The 17750-nt window shown below is 41.2% G+C and overlaps 2 protein-coding genes across 2 annotated transcripts; both read right to left on the bottom strand.

Annotated features, from left to right (window-relative positions):
* Positions 1 to 289: 289 nt before the first annotated feature.
* On the bottom strand, positions 290 to 5328 carry MEE12 (maternal effect embryo arrest 12). Its single transcript, XM_023681052.2, has 4 exons — positions 4497 to 5328; positions 3070 to 3906; positions 2819 to 2952; positions 290 to 928 (listed from the first exon to the last, which is right to left on the bottom strand). Exons 1-4 carry the CDS (start codon positions 5125 to 5127, stop codon positions 314 to 316), a joined length of 2217 nt encoding a protein of 738 aa, XP_023536820.1. The 5' UTR covers positions 5128 to 5328; the 3' UTR covers positions 290 to 313.
* A 1677-nt stretch (positions 5329 to 7005) lies between these two features.
* Positions 7006 to 16456, bottom strand: FHY1 (Haloacid dehalogenase-like hydrolase (HAD) superfamily protein). The gene is made up of 7 exons (XM_023681471.2): positions 15969 to 16456; positions 14603 to 14678; positions 13372 to 13423; positions 11729 to 11843; positions 11578 to 11648; positions 9398 to 9485; positions 7006 to 7337 (listed from the first exon to the last, which is right to left on the bottom strand). The coding sequence occupies exons 1-7, from the start codon at positions 16247 to 16249 to the stop codon at positions 7193 to 7195; spliced, it is 828 nt and encodes a 275-aa protein (XP_023537239.1). The 5' UTR covers positions 16250 to 16456; the 3' UTR covers positions 7006 to 7192.
* Positions 16457 to 17750: the final 1294 nt, after the last annotated feature.

Raw genomic sequence — 17750 nt, forward strand, 5'->3', positions numbered from 1 at the left:
AAAAAACTTTTATGAACGGACAAATGGAACTCTTTTAAAAAAACGAAAAAAATCTTCAATGGTAACCGTTCATTATTATCTAGAAGAGTTATCCACTCGACACAAGACCCTACTTCCCCACTCGACACAAGACCCTTATAAATTCCGTTGGATGCTTCTAGATTCAACATGTTCTGACCCTACAATGGCTTTGTTGTAGATTCCGATCGTGTCTTATTTCTACACGATCTTGTACCTGACAATTGATAATCATATTTCATACGATCATAAGAACCTACACTCGATTAACTCGTTCGAATATATCTCTAATCACTTAAATATTCAAATCTGAGAGATCGATAGAGTCGAGCGTGGCATGATCAGGCATAACATCACTGCAAAACTCACAAGAAACACTAGAGGGTGTTAGATGAAGGGAGTGATTGATTCTAGATTCTAACCAAGACAATCTTTTCTCAAGACTCAGCACACCAATGTGCATGATCCTAGTACTAACTTGTGCAGCTCTAGCACAAGCTCGAAGCAATAAGTAGTAATCGGCATGAGCAGCGTAAGTTAGCGCACCTTCGTCGATCTTCCTCGAGTAGTGAAGGTAACCGAATCTCTTCGGGTAAACCCTTGGAGGAATGTAGCAGAATCTATTTTCTTCCATATCGAGTTTCAGTCGTCTGATGGCTTCGTCTTTGGAAGTTGGTGTTGAAGCTTTGTCTTCAGAGGATAGTTCATCATCTACATTTTCGGAACTTTTTGATGAATGACTTTGCTGAGAATTATTCGACTCAGTTCGGTTATCGGATGATTCGCCACTAATACGGTCTTCGCTCCTGCGTTTCTTGTCTTTGTTGGATGATCGATCATTCGGAGCTTCCCTCAATCTCTTTTGATTCGAAGCTGCATTTTGATCCATATCTTCTGTTTGTTCTTGATCCTGTAACAATTTCTTTTCAGTGGTTAGGATTTATGCTTTCCAAATAAACACTTATGCATAAATTTGGTTAACAGACATGAAATCCCTGTGGCATAGCAACAAAAGCAAGTGATATTGCAAGGAACTATAAGTTCTAACTCGACCTTTTCCGATACTTGTGCACGCATTCACAAATTTCAGGAGACAATTGCTCGACCCCTATAATGTTTAGTTGTCGGAAAACTCGTAGGATAAATATCTTAGGTCGCTATAAAGTTTGAACTCAAGTTGGATAACCTATCTACTTGGATAACCTATTGTAGCTCAAGTCAAGCAACACTTCTACATCTTACTTCTCAAACTCAAGTTTAAACTTCAAAATGAACGTGCTAATGCAAAGTTAGATTAGAGCATAAGTCACAATTTTCTCCTAAGAACTCTACATTGAGCAACAACCTTTGACTCATTCCAAAGAAGAACATCGAGAAGAAAAATGACAGAGTTATAATGTGAGATCCCACGTCGGTTGGAGAGGAGAACGAAACATTCTTTATAAGGGCGTGGAAACCTCTCCCTAGCAGACGTGTTTTACAAACCTTGAGGGGAAGCTAAAAAAGAAAGCCCAAAGAGGACAATATCTGCTAGCGGTAGGCTTGGGCTGTCACAAATGGTATCAAAGCCAGACACCTGACGATGTGCCAACAAGGATGCTGGGCCCCGAAGACAGTGTACCAGCAAGAACGCTGGGCCCCGAAGGCGGGTGGATTGGGGGGTCCCACATCGATTGGAGAATGGAACGAGTGCCAGCGAGGTTGCAAAGGGGGTGAATTATGAGATCCTACATTGATTGGAGAGGAGAATGAAACATTCTTTATAAGGGTGTGGAAACCTTTCCATGGTAGACACATTTTAAAAACCTCGAGGAAAAATTCGAAAGGGAAAGTCCAAAGAGGACAATTTTTGCTAGCGGGTAGACTTTAAGCCATTCAGAGCATATTTCAGAATTGCATTTCTTTCCTCCATCATAAAGAAACATCAATTCATCTTTAACTACCGTTTAAATGCTAATTAGACTAGAACTTTTAAAACATTAAGAGCATATATCAGGTGAGGGTTTGGGTTTGAGTGGCATGAATTCATGTATCCCCTAGAAAGAATCTATTATTCCTCTCACCCCAAGAACAAGCTTCCTAAACTTGCACCTCAAACTCAACTCAGGTTAATCAAATCTACGCTTTCTACCTCCTCCCACTCAAATCTCTAGGCTTACCACAAACCAATGCCCCAACGCCCATAAGAACCACAATTCTTGAAGGTGTTTCTTTAGGGACGAAATGATATACTTGGCTAATCCTACCCAAAGTGTCACGATAGCAACTAAGAGTAATAAAAGGGAGTTCTTCCCTAGAGAAAGATTACATGTGCCATTCAGGCTTTTCAAGTCTTTATGGGGTTGAAAAAGGGGGTTGGTTCACTTGCAAATACCAAAGTCTCAACACCACATGACTCCTAAAAGTTTGCTAAGAGTATTTAACCCTAAGATGAGTAATAGGACGAACATTAGTTTTCGGAATCACTCCTAGGCTATAAGAATTTAGCTAAGAATCCTCTATCAGTAACCGGTTGGTTCACGATAGTAAGTACGAGCGATAAAAAAAAAAAAAAAAAGCCTCATCCAGTGATTCGAGATAGCCTCATTAGTATAAAACATCCCGGCTAGTCTCCTCTTTCCCTTCTTTGTTCGTTTTCTCACTATATACCCTAAAGATCAAAATCCCATCCTAGTGAAAAAGGAAAGAAAAAGCAAAAGAAATTCATTATATATTTCACAAAAATCACAATCATCAGCCAAATTGAATTTGATTCTCAAGAGAAAAGAAAAATGCCAGACTTCAGCATGATAGCCACTACCTTTTCATTCTGATAATACTTCCAAAACTGTTCAATCAACCTTTCTTCCTCGTGATCCTCAAACAAAGACTCTAAACCAGCAAAGACGACATCCTTACAGTGCTGAAGATAGGTCGGTAAGCTTTTAGAGTATTCTGCCAACAAAATTTTGGTGTTAGCAAATAACAATTTAGTAATAAATACAGTGAGCAGGTAGGAAAAAAGCTTCTGGTTGGCCTAACTTCAAAAATACAATAAAACTTAAATCATACCATAAGTCTCAGCAATCTCGTGATACCGAGCTTCAATCTTGTGAAGGAACTCTGAAGCAGTCAGTTCAGGCATGTCAAGATGCGAGTATTTAGCCGAGACAGACAGATTATCCACATTATGTGAAGTAAATCCAGGTCCATTTTCACTATTAGCCTGCACGTTACTGAAATTATTAGCAGGACTTGAATGTCTCTTCTGGTTAGGTGGGAAAGATGATGCACAATTACCGGACAAACTCTTTTCCCATTCTCCAAAACCATGGAGATTATAGAGAATTCTCATGGCTATAATTAGAATCGACATTACACAAACACGTGAGGGAAGCCTCAGCTCATTGGTTGATAACCACAAATCAGGAGGCATTGACCACTCATAAATGCGGCAAGCATGAGGCAAAATCTTATCAATAGGAAGGGCCAGCTTGTTGAGATAACGACACGCTATTGAATGAAAGTTGACTGGAGGTAGGTTTAGCCCTATGGTATGAGCTACCGATGCTGCCAATGATTCCAACTTCTGCAGCGAGGGAATTCGAGAGGGCCTATACATATGCTTTAAACTTATAGGACAAGCCCTTGACGTTTGCCCAATGCGATCTCCAATGTCAACAAAAGCAGCAAAATATGGAAGTTTCCCCTCAAGTGACCACTTCATTATGTCTGTTGGCAAAATCGCTTCTCGAGCAACATGGCAAGCCAAAAAGGAAACAGCTAGAGTACAAGATAATGGTATCTTTTTTCTTAAAGATTGAACCCACACAACTACTACCCGCTGACCATACAAATTGTGGGGTTCATCTTTATGCCTACTTGAAACAGGTCTAATGTTTTCAGGATCTGTTGAATGAAGGAACATTCAGTTTGCAACTAAAATCGAAAAAGAAAGATGACAAAAAGTACAAATAAACTAAGAGACCCAATTAAAACAATCAAACATATTGAAATATATGAAGAAAACTCAACCAACACTACGTAAAGGAACAAATAAGGCAATTATTCAAGCAAAATTGTAAGATCTTAAACAAAATCATGCCCCATTACAAAGAAACTGAGGAGGGGAGGGAAGTTGGACAAATGGCCGAGACTACTAGAAGGATTCCTCTTTGGATAATAGGTATTCCTGTGATCGGTTTAGTCGGTACTTTCTTTTATGGTTTATATTCTGGATTAGGTTCATCTTTGTAATAATCGGATAAACTTATGGCTATATGCACTTAGAACTATGATATTTGAATATGCAAACAAGATCAAAGTCCAAAAAAGACAATGTAATAACAATAACGAGTTAAGCTTTCAAGGCATTTATCAGAATCCACGAATATATGCCAATTGGAAATCTAAAGCTAATGGTTTCAGTTCTATCAACATGATTCATGGGCACTTAAATTTGAATAAGAACTATTCATGGAAGTAATGAGTGATCAAACCTAGGCATTGGCTCTCAGAATCTTGAACAGCCTCAAAGGCCCAATCCTCGTCAAAAACCTGTGTAGAAGTCACAAACCTCAACCAAATGCTCGCCGCCAATCCACAGATTACAGGGCTTGCATTGAATTCCTTCACCAGAACTTCGCACTGAAGCTCCATCATCAACTGCAATCCCATTACATATCTCATCCTCACTTCATCAGCATACTCCTCAAAACTCGGAGCTCCAGATAAAGCACCGCCCGACCCGAAATCCTCAGGACCTATCGGCCCAACACCATCATTGGACATCACAATGGTATCATCCCTTTGCATATCGTTGTCTCCCTCTAATTGAAGGCTCTCCCAGAACTCAGATTGACTAGTACCGAAAAGGCTCTGTGGTTGAGACTGAGATATAGGCTCTACCTTCAACACCGCCGGATTACGCCGGCGCGTGTGGGATTGCGAGTAGATTGGGCCACCGGCATCACCAGGGTCTCTTAAAATCAAATCCTCGTCGGCGACACCGGTGTCGATGATATCGTCGGCCTGGGAACCACACTGGAGGCAGTAGAAGAAGCCATCGCCACCGTCTGTAAGCCCAACGCTGCCGCAGTTGTAGCAAGACAAGTTGCGGGGGTCTGCCATTGGAGATCTTGAAGGTTATAATAATGGAAGCAAGTAATCAGAGAAGATTAGCAACCAAAATTATTGTATGAGCTTCGATTATTGTGAAACTACATACAAATCAAAGACAAAAAAAGGAAGAACTTCGAAAGCGTTTGCTTGGCAAGGAATTCAAAGCGTGGGCTTTGTGCAAGAAATTGAACTTCTCAAGCATATATATATATATTTTTTCAAGTGTAGATTATTTTCCATTTTTATAAATAATAATTTTAATAAAAATAACATTTTAGTCCCTATACTTTCTAATAATCTAAATTTAACCTTTGTAATTTCATTATATTCTAAACCTAGCCCTTACAATTACATTTTGCTAAAAATTATTATTATTAATTTTAAGTTATATTAGAAATACATAAACTAAATTTAAATATTTAAAAATATAAGACTAAAATAAATTAAATTATTAAATATAAAGACAAAAAAAATTAAAAATAAATTTAATTTTGGCCTCCAAATTTTATTTTAAAAAATTCCAAATTTAATTTCTTTTACTTTAATAAATTTAAATTTAACTTTTATCTTCTCGATAGAAAAAAAGTATATATATATTTTTCATTAAAAAAACAATGTAAATTTTATCTTTGTTTAAAACAAAAAATAATTGTAATTAAGGTAAAAATTAACTTTAAAACAAAAATACTTTTAAAATGATTTAAAAAATAACATTTTAAAAATATCCTTAAACCATTTTTTTTTATTTTTTTTATTTAAAAAAAATAATTTTTTTTTGAAATTAAAAAAATATCAAAATCATTAAATTTCCTTATTATTAGTATGTAGAAATTTACCCGATAAATATTTTTATCGTTAGCATATAGACGAAATTTCTTTCCATAATTATTATATTTATTTACTTTTATCAAATTTTCTAAATTACATTTACACAAATTTTCTCGAGTCATTTTCTGTCATTCAAACTTTGAAAATACCTCATATTTCCTAGCACGCGCATTTTAAAATCGTGAGACTGACGACAAATTGTATCAGAGCTAAATATCAGGCAAAGCGCTAGTGAGGACGCTAGGCCCCTAAGGAAGTGAATTATGAAATCCCACCTCGATTGGAAATGAAAACAAAATATTTCTTATAAGAGTGTGAAAACCTTTTCTTAGCCGACATATTTTAAATCCGTGACGCTGGCCTCGGGGTGGATTGTGAGATCCCACATTGGTTGAGAATGGGAACAAAACATTCCTTATAAGAGTGTGAAAACCTCTTCTTAACCAACACGTTTTAAAACCGTGATGCTGGGCCCCAAATAGGGTGGATTGTGAGATCCCACGTCAGTTAGAGAGGGGAACGAAACATTCTTATAAGGGTGTGGAAACCTCTCCTTAGCAAACGTGTTTTAAAACCGTGAGGTTGACGACAAATTGTATTAGAGCTAAATATCAGGCAGTGCGCTAGCGAGGATGCTAGGCCCCTAAGGGGGTGAATTGTAAGATCCCATATCGATTGAGAATTGAAACAAAACATTCCTTATAAGAGTGTGAAAACCTCTTCTTAGCCGACACATTGCAAAACCGTGACGTTGGGCCCCAAGAAGGGTGGATTGTGAGATCCTATATTGGTTGAAGAAGGGAATGAAACATTCCTTATAAGGGTGTGGAAACCTTTCCTTGGCAGACACGATTTAAAATCTTGAGGCTGACGGCAATATGCAAACCGTGAGACTAACAACGATACGTAACGGGCCAAAGTAGACAATATCTGCTAACAGTGAGTAGCGCAATTGTGATGTAGGAACAACGTTTGCACTACTCATGACACGATGAGCAAAAGCAGCATGGTTGGGAAGTTTGATACAATCCCAGCTGATTTTGCTCATAATTGTATTGATTACAGATGAATGTTTTGAACTTTATGAACAGTAAACAGAATCCCACAAAAGAATCCACAGCTAGAACAATCTCAACACAGCATGCCATTATGAAAATCAATTGAATCATAGTAAAGATGAGTTCATTTTTCATTTCCAAATCAAGAAAAAGAAACAGAACAAACCTCAGCAACGTGTTCGGTACGTTCATGTCGACGCTGCCGAGTTCAGGCGATGAATATCGGGTGAAATATCGAGTCCCAGACGACAGAGATCCTGTAGTAGTAAGTCTGCACTTCTGAAATGTAAGCCTACAATGCCGACTTCTTTCGCTGCTTCTACGTTTTTCTTTCTGCAAGTAAACTTGTAATTAGAAAGTGGTCTCGTTCGATAACCATTTGGTTTAGAACATTAAACTTACAAACACTACTTCCGTCGATGATTCTCACTTCTATTTGTGCGCAATAGAACGAAAAGCAGTTTGTATCATTTTTAAATCTCCATTCGATAACAAACGAAAGGTGATAGATCACCGTTCAACCCAAAAATTTAAGTTGACGGGTTAGGATAAATTTTCTCCCTCACTCGTGGACTAGAAAATTTATAAAAGGTGAAACAAATGGAAATTAAGATAAATGAGATTACAGGAGTTCGAACATAGGATCTTCAGCTCTAATATCATGCTAGATCACCACTCGACCCAAAAGCTACCGCTACCCATAGTTTAACCCAAGGAACCAGTTGAACTAGAAGTCCAAATTTCAGCTAAGCTACCCAAGGACCAAAACCTAGTTTCATTTCTTTCCTGATAGTATCCTACTGTAACAGTCCAAGCCTACTGCTCGCCGATATTGTCCTCTTTGGGCTTTTCCTTTCCGAGTTTACCCTTAAGGTTTTCAAACGCGTCTACTAGGGAGATGCTTCCACACTCTTATAAGAAATGTTTCGTTCTCCTCACCAACTAATGTGGGATCTCACAGTCCACCTATCCTCGGGAACCCTACGTCCTTGTTGACACACCGCCTGGTGTCTGGCTCTGGATAAACCATTTGTAACAGCCCAAGCCTACCGCTAGCAAATATTGTCTTCTTTGGGGTTTCCCTCAAGGTTTAAAACGCGTCTACTAAGGAGAGGTTTCCACACCTTTATAAGAAATGTTTTGTTCTCCTCTCCAACCAATGTGGGATCTTACAATCCACCTCTCCTTGGTTGCCCAATATCCTCGTTGACACACCACCCGATGTCTGACTCTAATACCATTTGTAACAGCCCAAGCCCACTGCTAGCAGATATTGTCCTCTTTGGGCTTTCCCTTCCGAGTTTTCCCTCAAGGTTTTCAAACGTGTCTACTAGGGAGAGGTTTCCACACTCTTATAAGGAATGTTTCGTTCTCCTCTCCAACCAATGTGGGATCTCAAAATCCACCTCTCCTCGGGAGCCCAACGTCCTTGTTGACACACCGCCTAATGTCTGGCTCTGGATAACCAATTGTAACAACCCAAGCCTACTACTAGCAAATATTGTCTTCTTTGAGCTTTCCCTCAAGGTTTAAAATGCGTCTACTAAAGAGAGGTTTCCACACCTTTATAAGAAATGTTTTGTTCTCCTCTCTCACCAATGTGGGATCTTACAATCCACCCCTCCTTGGTGGCCCAACATCCTCGCTGACACACTGCCCGATGTCTGGCTCTAATACCATTCGTAACAGCCCAAACCCACCGCTAGCAGATATTGTCCTCTTTGAACTTTCCCTCAAGGTTTTAAAACGCGTCTACTAGGGAGAGGTTTCCACACTCTTATAAGAAATGTTTTGTTCTCCTTTCCAACCAATGTGGGATCTCACAATCCACCTATCCTCGGGAACCCAACGTCCTTGTTGACACACCGCCTGGTGTCTGGCTCTGGATAAACCATTTGTAACAGCTCAAGCCTACTACTAGCAAATATTGTTTCTTTGGGCTTTCCACACCTTTATAAGAAATGTTTTGTTCTCCTCTCCAACCAATGTGGGATCTTACAATCCACCCCTCCTTGGTGGCCCAACATCCTCACTGACACACCGCCCGATGTCTGGCTTTCACACCATTTGTAACAGCCCAAGCCCACCTCTAGCCGATATTGTCTTTTTTGAACTTTCCCTTTCGGGCTTTCCCTCAAGGCTTTAAAACACGCCTACTAGGGAGAGGTTTCCACACCCTTATAGAAAATGTTTCGTTTTCCACTCCAACCAACATGAGATCTCACACCTACCACGTCAACATTCAACGACAGAACAGAAAAGTGACCGTATGCATATGGGAAAGATGTCTGATATATTACTTGATATCAATATAATAAGAACAAATTGGTAAAATGTACAGAGGCTTCCAATCATAATTCCATTTCAATTTCTTAACATTAAATAAGTCAAACCTGTCATCAATGAAAATACAGCTAGCTGGCTCAACTTCAAGATGTCTCAGGGCTTCCAAGTAGAAATCAGGATCCGGCTTCCTCTTTCCTATAACATATGAAAAACAGGATTCAATATAATTTATAAGGCAATGGTATATCTAATGTGATGTCCCGCATTGGTTGGGGAGGAGAACAAATCATCCTTTATAGGGGTGTGGAAATCTTCCCCTAGCAGACGCGTTTTAAAGCCTTGAGGGGAAGCCCGAAAGGGAAAGCCCAAAGAGGACAATATCTGCTAGCGGTGGATCTGGGTCGTTACAAATGGTATCAGAGCCAGTCACCGGACGATGTGCCGGCTTTCTCGCTGTTCCCCGAAGGGGGGTAGACACGAGGCGGTGTGCCAGCAAGGACGCTGGACCCCAAAGGGGATGGATTTGGGGGCGGTCCCACATCGATTGGATAAAAGAACGAGTGCCAGCGAGGACGCTGGGCCCCGAAGGAGGTGGATTGTGATGTCCCACATTGATTGGGGAGGAGAACAAATCACCCTTTATAGGGGTGTGGAAACCTTCCCCTAGCAGACGCGTTTTAAAGCCTTGAGGGGAAGCCCGAAAGGGAAAGCCCAAAGAAGACAATATCTGCTAGCGGTGGATCTGGGCGTTTTAAAGCCTTGAGGGGAAGCTCGAAAGGGAAAGCCCAAAGAAGACAATATCTGCTAGCGGTGGATCTGGGTCGTTACATATGAAAAACAGGATTCAATATAATTTATAAGGCAATGGCATATCCAACTTCGCTACTTTCCTGATATCTGAAAAACGACATGATGGAAGAAAAGAACACAGAAGAAAGAGACGCTAAACATTTTTCAGTTTATTTTTACTTAGTTGTTTAGAAGCAATCAAATGTTTGTGATACCCCAGTCGTGAACGCTTATGTTAGAAAGAGTAAAAAGGGAATTGTGCAAGAACCAGTTAGTAAGTGTGTAACGCCCCAAGTCCACCGCTAGCAGATATTGTCTTCTTTGGGTTTTCCCTTTCGGGCTTCCCCTCAAGGCTTTAAAACGCGTTTGCTAGGGAAAGGTGTCCAACCAATGTGGGGTTCTCACTATCCACCCCCCTTTAGGGCCAGCGTCCTCGCTGGCACTAGTTCCTTTCTCCAATCAATGTGAGACCCCCACCAAATCCACCCCCTTCAGGGTCCAGCGTCCTTAATGGCACACCGCCTCATGTCTACCCCCCTTTGGGGAACAGCCTCCTCGTTGGCACATCGTCCGGTGTCTGGCTCTGATACCATTTGTAACGGCCCAAGTTCACCGTTAGCAGATATTGTCCTATTTGGGCTTTCCCTTTCAAGCAAGCTTCCCCTCAAGGCTTTAAAACGCATCTATTAGGGAAAGGTTTCCACACCCTTACAAAGAGTGTTTCGTTCTCCTCTCCAACCAATGTGGGATTCTCACTATCCACCCCCTTTCGAGGCCCAGGGTCCTTGCTGGCACTAGTTCCTTTCTCCAATCAATGTGAGACCCCCACCAAATTCACTCCCCTTTGGGGTCCAGCGTTCTTACTGGCACACCGCTTCGTGTCTACCCCCTTTCTGGGAACAGCCTCCTCGCTGGCACATCGTCCAGTGTCTGGCTCTGATACCATTTGTAACGGTCCAAGTCTACCGCTAGCAGATATTGTCCTCTTTGGGCTTTCCCTTTCAGGCTTCCCCTCAAATAAAGGGTGTTTCATTCTCCTCCCCAATCAATGTGGGATTCTCATAAAGTGGGTATGTTGGTTTGTGCTTTTATAGTCTGTTGAGGGATTGAGAGTTGTAAGAAGGTAGCAAAGGTCGTCAGGGTGGCACGGTTCAACCACAACAGCCTCCATCCATTGGGTTGAAGATGAAGAAACCAAGTGCAGGTCTAGGTGAGGCAGTTTAACAAACAGGTGAAGACAATATCTGTTAGCGGTGGGCTTGGACCGTTACAGTTAGCATTTGTAACTTCTTAAATACGAAAACTCGTGTTTCTTTGCAATAAACAAAAGAAAGAAAAGAGAAAAGGATGGTTTAACGGTGATGATAAATATAGTGGAATGGTAATGAAGCAATCCCCCATAGCTTATATCATAGTTGTGAGACAATGAACAGAAGCAAGGCAAGGCAAGGGAGGAGAACTTAAAGAAGAGGAAAGCCTTTAAGAACTTGAGCGTTACCGTTTTTACAAGAGCAGAACGTCCACGATAGATATCTCGAGATTTTCAGCTTCGCCTCGATCATTTCGTACCTGCCAAATGAAATCACAAAAGTTAATAATGACACATTTAATCGCAAGAAATGGCATGCTAAGATTATTTTCTCACGAACCAAATAGGATAGTTTGTGAAGGCATGCATTTCATAGTTTTTCTCTTTTAGTGCATTTAGCAATTCTTCAATGCCTTCTAGGTAGGAGTAACCACTTATCATACAGCTTTTGAGGCCTGGAAAGATAGATAAAATGATGTTAATTGAAGCTAAAACAGTAAGAACACACGGTACACCGGCTAATGATAAAGAAGAGAATGTAATAACCCAAAGAGGTGGACATGAGGCGGTGTGCCAGCAAGGACGCTGGGCCTCGGAGGGGGTGGATTTGGTGGGGGTCCCACGTCAATGGGAGAAAGGAACGTGTGCCAACGAGGACGTTGGGTCTCAAAGCGGGATGGATCGTGAGATCCCACGTCAGTTGGAGAGGAAAACGAAACACCCTTAATAAAGGGTGTGGAAACCTCTCTCTAGCAGACGCGTTTTGAAAAGGAAAAACACGAAAGGGAAAGCCCAAAAAAGACAATATCTGCTAGCAGTAGGCTTAGACTGTTACAAGTTCAACGTTAAAAAAGATTTGATAAAGCCTCAGAAACGGAGTATTGAATTGGACAATCTCGTGTTCAAATAATCTAAAAGTTGTGGTAAATCAGTTTAAGTCGCATTACCAATCATTCTAATCAACATGATCGTTTATATGCAAGAGTATAGTGATATCATGCATGAATATACACACATGTTTTCATTTACATCAAAAAAGTCAATCTCTTTCTATAACGGCCCAAGCCCACCGCTAGCACATATTGATCTCTTTGGGCTTTTCCTTTCGGGCTTTCCCTCAAGGTTTTTAAAACGCGTCTGTTAGGGAGAGGTTTCCACACCCTTACAAGGAATGCTTCGTTCCCTCTCCAACCGATGTGGAATTTCACAATCCACCCCCTTGGGGGCCAGCGTTCTCGCTGGCACACTGCCCGGTGTCTAGCTTTGATACTATTTGTAACGGCCCAAGCCCACCGCTAACAGATATTGTCCTCTTTGGGCTTTCCCTTTCGGACTTCCTCGCATGGTTTTTAAAACGCATCTGTTAGGGAGAGGTTTCCACACCCTTATAAGGAATGCTTCGTTCCCTCTCCAACCAATATGGGATTTCACAATCCACCCCCCCCCCCCTTGGGGGTTCAACGTCTTCGCTGGCACACCGCCCGATGTCTGGCTCTAATACCATTTGTAACGGCCCAAGCCCACCACTAGCAAATATTGTCCTCTTTGGGCTTTTCCTTTTGGACTTACCCGCATGGTTTTTAAAACACATCTGTCAGGGAGAGGTTTCCACACCCTTATAAGAAATAAGAAATGCTTCGTTCCCTCTCCAACCAATATGGGATTTCACAATCCACCCCCGTTGGGGGTTCAACGTCTTCGCTAGCACACCGCCCGATGTCTGGCTCTAATACCATTTGTAACGGCTCAAGCCCACCGCTAGTAGATATTGTCCTTTTTGGGTTTTCCCTTTCGGGCTTCCCCTCAAGGTTTTTAAAACGCGTCTATTAGGGAGAGGTTTCCACACCCTTATAAGCTTCGTTCCCCTCTCCAACCGAGGTGAGATTTCACAATTTCTAAAGTAATTTCTATTGTTTGAGAATGACATAAAATTGGAAACAAAAAGGAATTAAAAAAGAAAAACAGGAAGAGAACCCATCAAACCTTCAAAATCAACAGCTCGCCCATCTTTAAAGAATTTTTTTTCCAGCTCTGCCTTGAAGAAAACAACAATTTTTAGAAGTATAAGTCAGACATTAAGAACTAGCAAATAAAGTGTTCAACTATATCCTATCCCCTTCATTTTTTTAATCAATCAGTTGAGTTGAGTGAACTATAAAGAACTTCAATGATCACTAGAGGTCAAATTTGTTTTAGAAGGGACAGAAGCAAATACAGGAAAAACTCGAAGAAGAAATAAAGGGAAGAGAAAGCAATGGTGGCATTCAAGCCCATCAGGAATGTAACGACCCAGATCTACCGCTAGCAGATATTGTCCTCTTTGGGCTTTCCCTTTCGGGCTTCCCTCAAAGCTTTAAAACGCGTCTGCTAGGGGAAGGTTTCCACACCCTTCTAAATGGTGGTTTGTTCTCCTCCCCAACCAACGTGGGACATCACAAGGAATTAGAATGCCTCTCCTCAGAGGGTGAGAGCTTATGAAAACATGGCAAATTCACAATGGTAGTCTCTCCCTCCAGGATGTAGGTCTTAGGAACCTAGCTGAAATGAGTCCCTGTGTAACGATCCAAGCCCACCATTAGCCGATATTGTCCTCTTTGGGCTTTCCCTTTCAGACTTCCCCTCAAGGTTTTTAAAACGCATATGCTAGGGAGAGGTTTCCATACCCTTATAAAGAGTGTTTCGTTCTCCTCTCCAACCGATGTGGGATCTCACAATCCACCCGTCTTCAGGGCCCAGCGTCCTCGCTGGCACTCGTTCTCTTCTCCAATCGATATGGGACCCCCCAATCCATCCCCTTTCGAGACCCAGCGTCCTTGCTGGCACACCTTCTCGTGTCCACCCCCTTCGATGCTTAGCCTCATCACTGACACATCGCCCGGTGTCTAGTTCTGATACCATTTGTAATGGCCCAAACCCATCACTAATAGATATTATCCTCTTTGGGCTTTCCCTTTCGGGCTTCCCCTCAAAGTTTCTAAAACGCCTCTGCTAGGGAGAGGTTTCCACACTCTTATAAAAGGGTACTTCATTCTCCTCCCCGAACAATGTGGATCTCACATAATATCTCTTACCTTGTTTTTTTATTTCCAACTTCTCTTTGTATTCTCATTATTGCTATATAAACCACCTTAAAGGTTCCTTATATCACTCCTAAATGGTAACCTTAGCAAAATCTTGGGAATGGGAACATAGGCTAATAAGAAGGTAGACATACCTCATCAATCAAACCCTTCTCAAATTCTAGCCACACGGTTGGGTGTTTGAGTTCAAGTAGCTCCTCCATGGGCATTCTGAGCAGTGAATTCAGATCCAATTAGTTAAGGCATCATAATAAGTACTAAATTTCGCAAAAACAAAGAGCCTGCATACTAGTGGAAACTACGACTTACTTTATTATCCAAGAGCCCCAAAAACGATAAGGAATCAACCCAAGGGAATGTTTAGGAACGAATTACCTTGATGATCAAGATCAAGAGTAAAAAAACTTGTTTCTAAACTCGTGATTTAAATTGCTCCACAAGATAGTTTGATCGAGACTACTTGAATGACTAGCATGCAAATATAAACCCAAGAAATGCAAAAGAACAAGCTCGTGGCTTAAGAAGCATGATATGAAACTTTCATTATAATATCCAAAATCTTATATCCATTGACCTATGCTCGAATTGGCTAGCCCCTATATCCATTGAGCTATGCTTGAATTGGCTAGCTAGCCGCTTATCCATTGAGCTACGCTCGAATTGGCTAGCCGCTTATAGCTACGCTCGAATTGGCTAGCCGCTTATCATTGAGCTATGATCGAATTGGCTAGCCGCTTATCATTGAGCTATGATCGAATTGGCTAGCCGCTCATCATTGAGCTATGATCGAATTGGCTGGCCGCTGATCATTGAGCTACGCTCGAATTGACTAGCCCCTTATCCATTGAGCTATGCTTGAATTGGCTAGCCCCTTATCCCTTGAGCTACGCTCGAATTGGCTAGCCTCTATATCCATTGAGCTACGCTCGAATTGGCTAGCCCCTATATCTATTGAGCTACGCTCGAATTGACTAGCCCCTTATCCATTGAGCTACGCTCGAATTGACTAGCCCCTATATCCATTGAGCTAAGCTCGAATTGGCTAGCCCCTTATCCATTGAGCTACGCTCGAATTGACTAGCCCCTATATCCATTGAGCTAAGCTCGAATTGGCTAGCCCCTTATCCATTGAGCTACGCTCGAATTGACTAGCCCCTTATCCATTGAGCTACGCTCGCATTGGCTAGCCCCTATATCCATTGAGCTACTCTCGAATTGGCCAGCCCCTATATCCATTGAGCTACGCTCGAATTGGCAACCCATTATAAGTTCTATGATTTGTAGAAGCCAGTGTACAATATGAACACAAAAGGAGAATTTCATCAGTCATTTAAGCAAACATGTTCAATGCACTATGGCCATGGAATTAACAAACCATAAATCTTCCAACTCAGTTAACATTACTTCTTCTCCCCTGTTTTCATTCATCCAGATACCAGATCTTCCCATAAACTATACAGAACAATTCCCACTCAAAATCAAAACAAAAGGTCAAATCACCTGAAAAAGGCGGGAACATCTTCATAGAAAGGATCACGAACAATGGTACCCATGATATCAAACAGCAGAACAGGAAGCTTCCTAGTGCTCTTATCGCCACCATCAGAGCTCCAACCAGCCGCCATCGAAAGAGAAGACGAGACGCCTTTGCCATCGCCAATGCCAGTATCGTTGCCTCTACGAAGAAGGGTATGGTTGAAATTGGACGCCATTTTTGATGGATTCAAGGTGGGTCTGATAGGGGAGAAGGACGCAACAGGTGGGTTCCAGAGAGAAGCCATTAAAATTGATGTAAGCTCCAAAAATGGCCGCCGCAGCCACTAACCATTGCTCTCGCACACAGTCGATGTAACTTATAGAAATGGCGCTTTGTATTGAAGAGTTGCTTTCAGCGATTCTTATCCTTAATTCTATATTTGGCGAAGAATCGTTCTAGTTGAGATGTGTCCACCCATGCCACTCGATTTGAAGTCATGAGGCAACAATGAATTGAAATAGGCACCCCCGACTACGATTGAACCTAGTCGGATAGATCTGGCTGATACCATAAATTTGACATATTTCAAGAAAATTCTACCGCAAATCCCCCCAAATTAACAGAATTTCGTTACTGTAGCTGCTCAAATCCACTCCTAGTAGTTATTGTCTGCTTTTGACCGTTACGATGTTAGACTATGGACCTTGCTGCTTCTAGCAGTTTATAGTCTACTTTTAAATGTTATGATGTTAGGCTATGGAGTCTTATTTATAACTTAGTCGATAGGACTTAGTCTATTGGAGTTACTGTAACAGCTCAAACCCACTTCTAGCAGTTATTGTCGGCTTTTGACCGTCGATGTTAGGCTATGAAACTTGCTGCTTATTTATAACTTAGTCGATAGGCTATAGAGTCTGCTACTTATTTATAACTTAGTCCACGAGAGTTACTGTAACAACTCAAACTCACTTCTAACTGTTATTGTCTGCTTTTGACCATTACGATGTTAGGCTATGGAGCCTGCAGCTTATTTATAACTTAGTCGATAGGCTATGGAGCCTGTTACTTATTTATAACTTAGTCCGCTGGAGTTACTGTAATAGCTCAAACCCACCCTTAGCAGTTATTGTCTGCTTTTGACCGTTAGGATGTTAGGCTATAGAGCCTGCTAATTATTTATAACTTAGTCGACTGTTATACATAGTAAAGTTATATATAGTAAAGGTAAATTGTCATAAAAACGGATATATGGTAGATAGTTATAATAGTAGATGATTATATCAGATAAAATTATACATAGTAAGCTGAATTATATATATATATATATATATATATATATGCAGAGCTTTGAAAATATATGTATTATCTTTATTCTCTTACGTACCTACCTTACGTCATATACAAATCTTTTAGCCAATATTCTTCTTGCATTTTCTCTCTCTTATTCTTTGTATTCATCTATATCAAGTGTGTGTTGTTGTGCGATCCAAACAACGTATCGTCATGAGCCTTACGATTTTAAAACACATCTACTAGAGAGTGATTTCCCCACCCTTATAAGCAATGTTTTGTTCCCCTTTAAAACCGACGTGAGATTTCACAATCCATATCCTTGGGGCCAGTGTCCTCGCCGGGACACCACCCCATCTCCTTGGGGGCTAGTGTCCTCACTGGCGCACCACCCCCATTTCCTTGGGGGTTCGGTGTCCTCGCTGGCACAACACCCCATCTCCTTGAGGGCCAGTGTCTTCACTGGCACAACACCCCCATCTCCTTGAGGGCTAGTGTCCTTACTGGCACACGAC

This window comes from Cucurbita pepo, chromosome 7 (assembly GCF_057944985.1).
Source record: "Cucurbita pepo subsp. pepo isolate OVF chromosome 7, ASM5794498v1, whole genome shotgun sequence".
Taxonomy (NCBI): Eukaryota; Viridiplantae; Streptophyta; class Magnoliopsida; order Cucurbitales; family Cucurbitaceae; genus Cucurbita; species Cucurbita pepo.

Bases quoted from the DNA above. Each gene is read 5' to 3' on its own strand.
- FHY1 (XM_023681471.2), bottom strand. From the start codon at position 16,249: ATGGCTTCTCTCTGGAACCCACCTGTTGCGTCCTTCTCCCCTATCAGA. The intron at 11,649-11,728 runs GTTCGTGAGAAA...TTCATTTGGCAG, and splicing joins TTCACAAACTATCCTATTTG to GTACGAAATGATCGAGGCGA. The intron at 9,486-11,577 runs GTAACGCTCAAG...CATATGTTATAG, and splicing joins GTTCTGCTCTTGTAAAAACG to GAAAGAGGAAGCCGGATCCT.
- MEE12 (XM_023681052.2), bottom strand. From the start codon at position 5,127: ATGGCAGACCCCCGCAACTTGTCTTGCTACAACTGCGGCAGCGTTGGG. The intron at 2,953-3,069 runs GTATGATTTAAG...TTTTGTTGGCAG, and splicing joins CGAGATTGCTGAGACTTATG to AATACTCTAAAAGCTTACCG. The intron at 929-2,818 runs GTAGTGGCTATC...AAATTGTTACAG, and splicing joins AGTATTATCAGAATGAAAAG to GATCAAGAACAAACAGAAGA.